This window comes from Rhinatrema bivittatum, chromosome 9 (genome assembly GCF_901001135.1).
Source record: "Rhinatrema bivittatum chromosome 9, aRhiBiv1.1, whole genome shotgun sequence".
NCBI classification, from domain to species: Eukaryota; Metazoa; Chordata; class Amphibia; order Gymnophiona; family Rhinatrematidae; genus Rhinatrema; species Rhinatrema bivittatum.
Window position 1 is genome coordinate 8,085,055 of NC_042623.1, and position 12,156 is coordinate 8,097,210.

Consider the following 12,156-nt stretch of genomic DNA (forward strand, 5'->3'; position numbering starts at 1 on the left):
TATGTATAGCTTTGATGCTGGTAACAATGCATTCTGCTTTAAGGGAAACGCAAGCTCTGAAATATTAAACTTGCTTATTAAAATGTTCTAGCGTGCCTGATTTTTGGAGCTGTCATGAGATACGCAGTCGTCACTGGGTTTCGGATGCTCTGACTCCCCCTTCCGGAGCAGGCATCCATGGAAAACAATGCGGGCGCTCTTGTTCCTATTTGCATTTGCTAACTTGGCTTCTCTCTCTAGGAATGTGATGGCTGAGCCTGTTGATTTGTCCATCCTTTGCTCGTGGGACGGCTCCTGCAAGGACTTGGCACGGGATCTACAGTAACGTTTCCTACAAGCTGCAGAACCAGGGCCAGTGAAAATGTGGTACAGGCTCCAGGTACTTGCCCTAGCTCTGTTTTCCAAAGGAGGTTTGCTGCACTCCCTCAGCGACCATAACTTTGTCAGGAAGGAAATCAAGATGGAAGGAGATCTGGTTTTAGGAGGGTTGTTCCCGATCAAAGAGAAAGGCAGTGGAATCGAAGAATGTGGAAGGATCAACGAGGACAGGGGAATCCAGCGCTCGGAGGCCATGCTCTTTGCAATTGATCATATCAACAGTGATAAGTCCTTGCTTCCTGGGGTTAAGCTTGGAGTTCATATTTTGGACACGTGTTCAAGGGATACCTACGCTTTGGAGCAGTCACTGGAATTCGTCAGAGCCTCCTTGACTAAGGTGGACGAAGCAGAGTTTATGTGCCCTGATGGGTCTTACGCCATCCAAGAAAACAACCCCTTACTCATCGCAGGGGTGATAGGTGGTTCATACAGCAGCGTTTCCATACAGGTAAGACATCGCCAACGTTAAATATTAAAGACATGTCGGCTTATAAAATGCAGGTAGTGCAAGAAAATGGTTGTCATCTGCAACAAATGCAGCTTGTTGATTCTGGCCGTTCATATAGGTCAAGGTGAATATTTGGTATTACTCATGCCAAGGGTTATAAAAGGTTTAGTATAAACACAGACTAAAAAAAAAAATAATAATTTTAAAAGGCACTAGACCTTTGTAAATAGTTTATGTCTCCAGCTGTCTGTTACTGTTTTGTATTAGGCAGTAGGTTAGGTATCTCAGCTATGCGCTCCACCTAATACCCCCCAAGAGAAATCCCCTCTTCTTGCTACACTTACTGCTTTGGTAACCTAGTCAGTTGCTCCTAATTTATTCTGATTTCCAGTTTTCTAATATGTGATTTTCCCTGTTTTCTCTATACTAGCCCTATTCAACCATATTTCTGCCTGTTAAATGTGCAATATTTGGGTCTCTGTATTTTGCAGCATTATCACTCACACCCAAATCTTTACCTGCATTACTCTACGGCTCTACAATGCCTCCTTTAATCGACAATTATTCATTATCATACCAGCCAGGACACCACACTAATTTTCCCCTCGCTTTCACACATCAGACCGCACACCACAAGACAACTCAAAACAAAAGAAGGCTTATCCCAATACACACACTCACACGCACACAAGCCATCAGTCTCTCTCTCATTACCATTATTCTTTTCAACGCACAATCTCTCCAAAAGAAAACTCATCTCTTACATGACATTCTCATTGACTCCAAACCTGAAATATGCGCTGTCACGGAAACATGGTTCAAACAGCATGACACTCCCCTCTTCAACCAACTACCCCTAGACAGCTACGATGTTTTCTCAATCCCTCGAAAAAAGAAGAGAGGAGGCGGCATACTCCTGGCTGTAAAAAAGGACTTTCAACTCTTGGCCCAGAAATGTGACATCCCTAAGCAATATGAAATTGGCTTCTTCAAATCAAAATCACTCCAACTATGTCTCATTTATACCCCCCCAGGTCTCCTTGAGAAAGATTCATCCCCCCTTATTGAATTCTTTGCTAACTCGTTATCCCCCGACGTACCCACGATTCTCCTAGGAGACTTTAACTTACACATAGATACAATCCCACAATCCCCAGCATGCGAAGCATTCATGTCCTCACTCGAAGCCATGGGTTTCCAACAAATTGTGAACTCGCCCACACACAAAGCTGGCCACACTCTTGATCTGATTTTTATCAACTCCCACTTCAACATAAGCAACCCCCCATCATGCATGGCAGTACCCTGGTCTGATCACTCCCTAATTCAAACTAGACTCACCCTCCCTCAAAGTTCTACTATACTGCCCAGTCAGCCCATAGCATTCAATTTTCGCAAATCCTGCGATATAGACACCATCGCACAAGCATGCTCGGACATAGGCAACCATATTGATCTCTCCTCCACCGACAACGCCTTCTCCACCTGGGTTAATTCCACCCTCAGCATCGCCAATAAACACTGCCCTTTAATAACGAAAACTGTAAACCCAAACCGTAGAAATCGAAAACCCTGGTACACGCCTGAGCTCAGGGATCTTAAAACCCATCTCAGAGCTGCAGAAAGGTCCTGGCGTAAGCACCAATCCCCCGCAACCAAAACAATATACTACCAACGTATGCATGAATATAGAAAGTCCATACTCCAAACCAAACGAGAATATTACGCCAAAAAAATACATGGTCTGCAACACAATCCCAAGGCCCTCTTCTCCATGGTTGCCAATCTAACCTCGCCCTCCCTAACACAACAACCTGCAATTTCCTCAAAAAATCGGTGCAATGAGCTTGCACAATTTTTTAAAAACAAGGTATCCTCCATCACAGCACAATTCTCTCGCAACAGCTTCAAAATCTGTCTCCCCTTTATAAACGCACCAGTCTCCCTTTCCATTTTTGATTCCTCTTCCTCCCTGGAAGTTGAGAACATCCTAAAAAAAATGAAACCCTCTTCACATCCCTCTGAAACTATTCCTTCTAAACTCTTACTATCTATACCCAAAGTGATCGCCAAACCCTTATCGAATATTCTTAACTGTTCCTTAGAGCATGGCACAGTCCCTAATTTTCTTAAGCAAGCAGTAGTGAAACCGCTACTCAAAAAACCCAATCTTGACCCTACCACCCTATCTAATTACAGACCCGTCTCCAATCTACCCCTCCTAGCTAAAGTCATGGAAAAACTAGTTAATTCACGCCTATCTGATCACCTAGAACAGAACAATATTTTCCCATCCACCCAACACGGTTTCAGGAAGCATTTAAGTACTGAAACCCTACTGCTCTCCCTACATGATACCCTCATCAGAGGAATCGACTCAGGATCCTCGTACCTGATTGCAATGCTTGACATTTCTGCTGCATTTGATACAGTCAATCACGATGTCCTCCTCAATATCTTGAAGAGTATCGGGATTACTGGCAATGCCCTCACCTGGATTCAATCGTACCTCCAAAATCGCTTCTTTACTGTTTTAGTGGACAACAATGAATCTGACCCCATCAGTCTCCCTCAAGGTGTGCCCCAAGGATCCTCTCTCTCTTCTACCCTCTTTAATATATACATGCTTCCCCTTACCACGCTTCTCACTAACCTTCACATCAAGCATTTCATATATGCTGATGATGTGCAACTCATTTTCCCATTCTCTGACTCTCTACAAACTGCGCTACAGAACTGGGAATCCTGTCTCTCCTCTATCAACCAACTTCTCAATGACATGCAGCTAGCTCTAAATCCCAACAAAACTGAACTATTAATCATATCTAACAGGCATCCGCTCCCAGACATTCCTTTTGCATACTCATCTACCACTTTCCCCCCGCACACTCGCAACCTAGGTGTCCTTATTGACAATCATCTTACCTTTAAACCATTCATTAAATCCATCCTAAAGGAATGCTACTTTAAGCTCCAAACGATAAAAAAACTCAGACCCCTGCTTCATTTCTCCGACTTCCGCACAGTTCTCCAGTCTATCATCTTGTCTAAAATAGACTATTGTAACGCTCTCTTCCTCGGCATCCCTGCAATACATACCAAGCCTTTGCAACTTTTGCAAAACGCCGCCGCTAGGATTCTGTCAAACACAAGAAAAAGAGACCACATTGCCCCCACACTCATAGAACTACATTGGCTCCCAATAAAATCACGAATTCTTTATAAAGCACTCTCCATCATTCATAAAAGTCTGTTAAACTCCAACCTCAACTGGATCAACCCCCCCCCTCCTCCCCCGCACCTCCAACAGACCTACCCGCACAGCCCTTCAAGGAACCCTTCGTGCCCAACCCATCAAAACTTTCAAACTATCCTCTACTATCAGCAGAGCTTTCTCCCTCGCAGGCCCCACCTTATGGAACTCCCTACCCCATGATATACGCCTAGAGACACATACACCCAAATTCAAAAAAAAACTGAAAACCTGGCTTTTCCAGCAAGCCTACTCCATATCCCCCCCTACCACTTAGAATTTCCCCCATTAGTGAATTCCTCTATAATATATACTCTTCGAGCTATGACTATGAATGCCTCCGATTTAAGACTAAGAATTTGCCTGCTGTTTTTTGTACTTTGAACTCTCCTATCTGTGTATATAGTTGGTTTACTCATATTGAGTTATATTTATAGCTAGTTTTCACCCCCCTGTTTAATGTACTCTATTGGTTATATGTAAGGGCCCTGCCCAAAAGTTAATCTTGTTCCGCTGTTATATGTAAGGGCTCTGCCCAAATGTTTTTGTTTTTTGTAAACCGATGCGATGTGTCAACGGACGTCGGTATAAAAGAGACCTTAAATAAAATAAAATAATAAAAATAATACTGGCCTCTGTCCCACACCAGTATCATGCAAAGCTGAGTGACAAGGGGTCAAGATGAAACGTAGAAGGATGAGCCGCATTGGTACCACAGATTTGGACTTTTCTGCCCAGGCAAAGTCTTGACAACTGTCATCTGACTGAGGCTGGCGGCTGCAGCTGCTCGATTCCCCGGGAAAAAAAAACCTTTAAGTTGTTAGCCAGAAAAGCCAGGTTAAGACAGATGCCTTATTTCAGCTGGGTCCCAGAGGACCGCTGGGGGAACAGTAATTTCGCCTGCACCAGACGGTTTTCTGAGAATTTCTGAGAGCTCTTATTACGAAGCTGGATAGCTCTTTTTCAGAGGCAACACTGAGATTATTTTCCTGCTGAAGAATATGTTTAATATGTGTAAATGCATCTGTGTGTGGGAGCATGCAGAGTCGTGCCCTGTGACCAATGGACAATTACAACAAAGTGATATTTCTTTTTAAGAGGATGATTTTAAGAGCCACGGACCTGGGTAAACGGTCTGGCTGAATATTGCCCTCTTCTGCCCAGGCTTCCATATCACACAGGTACTTTTAGCTGAGTTAAAGAGAGGTATTCCAGGAGGAGTGAGGGGGTGCTTAGAATGGGGGAGGAAAACAGGGTATATACATTACATTTTATTTATTTTATTTTATTTTCAAATATGCACATGCTGTTTTGCATCCCTCCCCGCCTCCAATGAGCTGCCTGCACAAATACCAGGTGCAAGGCATGCAAGCCTTTGAGTGCATACCCTTTGTATGCATGTACTTGGGTAGTTTACTGTGAAAATTAGCTACAAAGTCCATGTGGTTAAAAGGGCACAAGGACTTTGCAACTGTCCATGCCATCGAAAAGTGGCTTCTAAGAGGGTCATTTTTGAACAGCCCACCTGGGCTACATTCTGCCGGGATTTGTACCCAAAGACTGTAGCTTGAACATTCTAAAATGGATACATGCGCATACATTCATTTCGAAAATTCGTCAGCGTGTACGGAACCAGGACAGACATACACACACACACCAGGTAACACCTGCTCAGGAACAAGTCCAACTTTGTACAGATATATCATATATAGGGTACATATATATTTGTACATATATATCATATATATATGTACATATATATCATATATATCATATATAGGGTACATATATATTTGTACATATATATCATATATATATATATATATATATATATATATATATATATATATATATATATATATATATATATATATATAGGGTACACAAGCCTACACCTGAACTGATCTTTTATATCACTTTTCCTTCCTGGTTAATGATCTCTTTATCCCACATTGCTTAATAATCCTTGAATTAGTCTGAATTTCCCTCCTGCCAATCTTCAACCACTTGTTACATGATTAACCTAATTTATAGGAATTCTGCTAGTTAAAATTGTATATATTGTATAAGTTATTATTTATTCAATTCAATGTTGTCCAAGTTCCATAGTTTCCCTGTTCTCTGTAAGACATTCGTGTTAAGTCATTTCTAAGTTCTATGTAAACCGAAGTGATTGGTAACATTGTTACCAGAACGTCGGTATATAAAAAATGTTAAATAAATAAATAAATATCCATATGCATTCTTTCAAACATCGTGTCCCACTCCCCCCAGAAAGCCTCTTTGTTGTACACATGTAATTGCTTTTGAGCAATATCTTTCTGTGCAGAAGTCCCCAGGTAATTTTTAAAAGGCCATTTACATGAATAAAACCAGCTTTATGTGTTTAGATTTTGATTTTTCAATAATAGAAGGTTTTCTGGGCTCTCACCTAAGCCAGTAAGGTTTCACAACACACTAGCTCCTACATATAGGTACAAAGATAGTTTTCTTCTTAGGTTAGAGAAGTGTTAAGGGCTTTTCCACACCTTGTTTTCCAGTTGCTTGTGGTCATTTGTTCTCACTTCTTTTGTTTGTTAAGTAAACACATATATTCCTGAAGACATCTGAAAGCAATCGTTCATTCTTCCTTCAATTTAGATTATAATAAAATATGAAATATTGGTTTTTAAAACATAGAAACATATAGAAACAGAAATGACGGCAGAAGAAGACCAAAAGGTCCATCCAGTCTGCCCAGCAAGCTTTCACACTTTTTTTTTCATACTTTTCTGTTACTCTTGTCCCTTTAAATAATTTTTTTGGTTCTATTTCCCTACCACCCCCGCCATTGTAGATAGCAGTGCTGGAGCTGCATCTGAGTGAAATATCCAGCTAAATGGTTTGGGGTAGTAACTTCTGTAATAAGCAAGCTACTCCCACGCTTGTTTACCCAGCCTGTGCAACTCAGTTCTTGTTGGTTGTTTGAATACAAATCCTCTTTTCTTCATACCCCTGCCATTGAAGCAGTGAGCTGCACTGGATATGTATTCTAAGCACAATATATGAACACTAAGAGACCACATTGCTGTCAGAGCTAGCCATAAGTGCCGAGCTTCTGGTTACGATTAGAGATTTGGGGGGTGTAGGTGGGGTGAGAGGATTAGGGTGAATTTGGTGAGGTACGGGTAGGGGGAAAGGTAGCACAATGCTGCTGCTTTCCATTAATTCATCTATGGACTTTTGAAGGGGCTGGGGAGGGGAAGGAAGGCCCACATTGTATATTCTGGGGGTACATAAGAACATAAGAGATGCCACATTATATAATACATATTTTGGGGGTACATAAGAACATAAGATATGCCACATTATATAATGCATATTCTGGGGGTACATAATTACATAAGAGATGTCACATTATATAATGCATATTTTGGGGGTACATAAGAACATAAGATATGTCACATTGTATAATGCATATTCTGGGGGTACATAGGAACATAAGATATGCCACATTATATAATGCATATTCTGGGGGTACATAAGAACATAAGAGATGCCACATTGTATAATGCATATTCTGGGGATACATAAGAACATAAGATATGCCACATTATATAATGCATATTCTGGGGGTACATAAGAACATAAGATATGCCACATTATATAATGCATATTTTGGGGGTACATAAGAACATAAGATATGCCACATTGTATAATGCATATTCTGGGGATACATAAGAACATAAGATATGCCACATTGTATAATGCATATTCTGGGGGTACATAAGAACATAAGATATGCCACATTATATAATGCATATTTTGGGGGTACATAAGAACATAAGATATGCCACATTATATAATGCATATTCTGGGGAAACATAAGAACATAAGATATGTCACATTGTATGATGCATATTTTGGGGGTACATACCATACTGGGTCAGACCAAGGTGCCATCAAGCCCAACATCCTGTGTCCAACAGTGGCCAATCCAAGTCATTAGTATCTGGTAAGTACCCAAATACTAAGAAGATCCCATGCTACTATGGGTTATTAATTACAGTAATAGCAGTTTATGGACTAGGAGATTGGCCAGCAGGACTGGCATTGTTTCCACTGGGGTGGGGGTGAGGGTTAGAGCTACAAATCCAAATAACTTATTCCGCTAATGCGCCTTCTGTATCCAGCTGAATTTTGGACAATGACTTAAATCAGCTAAAAATTAGCTTGCTAAATGCTGCGGATATTCACTACTCATATTTAGCCAAATAATGAAGTCAGCTAAATACCTTTTGAATATTGGCCTCTAAATAGCTTAGGCCAGATGCATTAAATATTTTCCCACAGACACAAAATTGGGAAAAGCCTTTAACAAATCTGCCCTGTTAGTAAAACTTACTGCTGAGCCTTTTCTCCCACTCCCCGCATGTCGTCCTGCGCAGTTCCTTCCTCCCGCGCTGCGTCAGAAATTGCAAGCATACCGTTTGCTGATTTCCTGCTGAGGGGACCCGGCAGTCTCCAGTGGATCTGGTACAGGGATACGTCTTTCAGTTCAGGTGAATTTCAGTCGCCGTACCCCGCAGGCCCTGATTCGGTGCTCCCTGGGAAATCTCTGAGTTGTAGCGCGACCACCCCCAGCCTCTGGCTCCAGAAGTCGTGAGTGCGGTGGCTAAACCTGTGATCCCAGGCCGTGCCCCCCCCCCCCCCACCATGGAAGCTGTAATCTCCGTGCTCACAGACCTGAGAGGAGCCCAGGTTTGGGGATAGGGACGCCGAGGAGATGCAGGGCAGGATTTCGGAGTGGTGGGGAGAACAAGACATTTTGCACCCGCACCCCTACAAATTTTGCCGTCCCAGGCACAGGCCTGCTAAGCCAGTGTGGGAAATCAGGGTCTGTGGCTAAAAGTGTCCCGTGGATCTGACCGCAGCCAGCTGAGGGGTCTGGAGCCCCAAAGCAAAGACAGAAAGCCTCGGTTAAGAAACCAATCTGATTGCAAATCATGCCTGAGATAAAGAGAGTGGAGAAGTTGCTTGTGTGGGACCGAAGAGATCTGACACAGTGGCTTTCACCTTCGTTTGCTCGCTAAGGCCATGCCCCTTCACATTTTCTGATTATATGGGCAATAAGCACCCGGAATTCCCCCGTTCTTTTCTCTTCCTGGCACTTTCTAACTGCCCGCCCCCTGCAAAAGCGGCAGAAAGTTGATCTGAATCCTCTCTTCTCCTCCTCCTCCTCCCCCCCCCGCTCGTCTCCCTATCTCCATCCACATCAGGCAGAGACTACAGAGCCTGTGGACGCTCCTATTACTTAATGCGTATTCTTGGATAAGATCAGATGTAGGTTCTGAGCCCTGACCTGCTGATGACCTCTGCTTGGCCTTTTGGCTGAGACACGGAGCGCATAGCAATGCCCTCCACCCACCCCCTGGCCAAGCTGGAAGTGTTAAACCACCTGTAAAAAATTAAAATTACAATGGGTAAAATGTCGCACAAACACAACGGGAGAAAGTTTGAGCAGCTCCAGTTGTTTGTGTGCACCTCGGCCTGTTTCAAAGGGAAATTACCTTTCTTCTCTCCCTTTGATAAAAAGCAGCCACAAAGTCCATGCACTTAAATCACCCGTGCACTTTACACGTGCTGTCTGTGCAAGAGACCACGTGGGGGCACAATAGTGCCTGTATGCATTTAAACATTGATTGTGCGCCTGCTCTTTTACTCCCCTTAAACCCACCTAAGTTCCTGTGCTGTGCAAAACCAGCCGCACACTTTTACCTGGACAAGGGGTTAGGCACGCTTTCAGCCACGCCTTTGTAGCTGGACGAATGGCTTTAAAATTGTCCTTGAATTTACTTATCCAGTGGTTATAACGAGGTGGCAGAGGCAGAACCGGTGCTGGGACTCCTATAAAGAGAATGAGAATCTTGCGTCCCAGCTCCGTGCTTAACTACTAATCCATTCTCTTCTCTTTACTTCTGAATTTCCTCTGCAATCACCTCCCAAATATACCGCACTGATGGCGCCTAAGCACATGACAGACTCTTTGCAAAACAGCTGGGAGTTCATGAAACAGAGAGCGAGTGAGTGCTGTGGAATACCTGGAACTCAAATAAGATGACTTATCCCCACTCAAGCACTATTCCAGCTCAGCTCATATATCTTATTTGTGACCAAACACAGGCAGTTGGGTTGCTTCTGTGACTCTGACATTAAACAATGCTTAAAAATGCATGAGGTTGGGAGGTGGGGATGGGGTGGGCATGAATGGACATGGGCATGGGGATGAAAGTGAAGGTAGGAGTGGGGATACAGGTGAAGTGAAGATAGGATGGGAGTGGGAGTGGGGATGGGGTGAGGATAGGGATGGAAGTGAAGGTGGAGGTGGGGATAGAGGTGAGGTGGGGTGAAGATAGGATGGGAGTGGGAGTGGGGATGGGGTGATGATAGGGATGGAAGTGAAGGTGGAGGTGGGGATAGAAGTGGGGTGAAGATAGGATGGGAGTGGGAGTGGGGATGGGGTGAGGATAGGGATGGAAGTGAAGGTGGAGGTGGGGATAGAAGTGGGTGAAGATAGGATGGGAGTGGGAGGGGGATGGGGTGGGATAGGGATGGAAGTGAAGGTGGAGGTGGAGATAGAAGTGGGGTGAAGATAGGATGGGAGTGGGAGTGGGGATGTGGTGAGGATAGGGATGGAAGTGAAGGTGGGAGTGGGGATACAGGTGGAGTGAAGATAGGATGGGAGTGGGAGTGGGGATGGGGTGAGGATAGGGATGGAAGTGAAGGTGGGAGTGGGGATACAGGTGAAGTGAAGATAGGATGGGAGTGGGAATGGGATGGGGATGGGGTGAGGATAGGGATGGAAGTGAAGGTGGAGGTGGGGATAGAGGTGGGGTGAAGATAGGATGGGAGTGGGAGTGGGGATGAGGTGAGGATAGGGATGGAAGTGAAGGTGGAGGTGGGGATAGAAGTGGGGTGAAGATAGGATGGGAGTGGGGATGGGGTGAGGATAGGGATGGAAGTGAAGGTGGAGTTGGGGAGAAGTGGGTGAAGATAGGATGGGAGTGGGGGTGGGGATGGGGTGAGGATAGGGATGGAAGTGAAGGTGGAGGTGGGGATAGAAGTGGGGTGAAGATAGGATGGGAGTGGGAGTGGGGATGGGGTGAGGATAGGGATGGAAGTGAAGGTGGGAGTGGGGATATACAGGTGGAGTGTGAAGATAGGATGGGGGTGGGGTGGGGATGGGGTGAGGATAGGGATGGAAGTGAAGGTGGAGGTGGGGTGAAGATAGAGGTGGGGTGAAGATAGGATGGGAGTGGGAGTGGGGATGGGGTGAGGATAGGGATGGAAGTGAAGGTGGGAGTGGGGATACAGGTGGAGTGAAGATAGGATGGGAGTGGGAGTGGGGATGGGGTGAGGATAGGGATGGAAGTGAAGGTGGAAGGGGGGATAGAAGTGGGGTGAAGATAGGATGGGAGTGGGAGTGGGAGTGGGGATGGGGTGAGGATAGGGATGGAAGTGAAGGTGGAGGGGGGTGAAGATAGAGGTGGGGTGAAGATAGGATGGGAGTGGGAGTGGGGATGGGGTGAGGATAGGGATGGAAGTGAAGGTGGGAGTGGGGATACAGGTGGAGTGAAGATAGGATGGGGAGGGGAGTGGGGATGGGGTGAGGATAGGGATGGAAGTGAAGGTGGAAGGGGGGATAGAAGTGGGGTGAAGATAGGATGGGAGTGGGAGTGGGAGTGGGGATGGGGTGAGGATAGGGATGGAAGTGAAGGTGGAGGGGGTGAGGATGGGGTGGAAATAGAGATGGGAGTGGGAGTGGGGATGGGGTGAGGTTAGGGATGGAAGTGAAGGTGGAAGGGGGGATAGAAGTGGGGTGAAGATAGGATGGGAGTGGGAGTGGGGATGGGGTGAGGATAGGGATGGAAGTGAAGGTGGAGGTGGGGATAGAAGTGGGGTGAAGATAGGATGGGAGTGGGAGTGGGGATGGGGTGAGGATAGGGATGGAAGTGAAGGTGGAGGTGGGGATAGAAGTGGGGTGAAGATAGGATGGGAGTGGGAGTGGGGATGGGGTGAGGATAGGGATGGAAGTGAA

General features: G+C 45.0%; 1 protein-coding gene across 2 annotated transcripts in view; it reads left to right on the plus strand.

Annotated features, from left to right (window-relative positions):
* Window positions 1–361: 361 nt before the first annotated feature.
* Window positions 362–12,156, plus strand: part of GRM3 (glutamate metabotropic receptor 3) — a 118,426-nt gene continuing 106,631 nt past the window's right edge. For both annotated transcript variants that reach the window (XM_029617068.1, XM_029617069.1), the window contains exon 1: window positions 362–826. In XM_029617068.1, coding sequence (XP_029472928.1) covers window positions 362–826 — 465 coding nt within the window. The remainder of the gene's footprint in view (window positions 827–12,156) is intronic.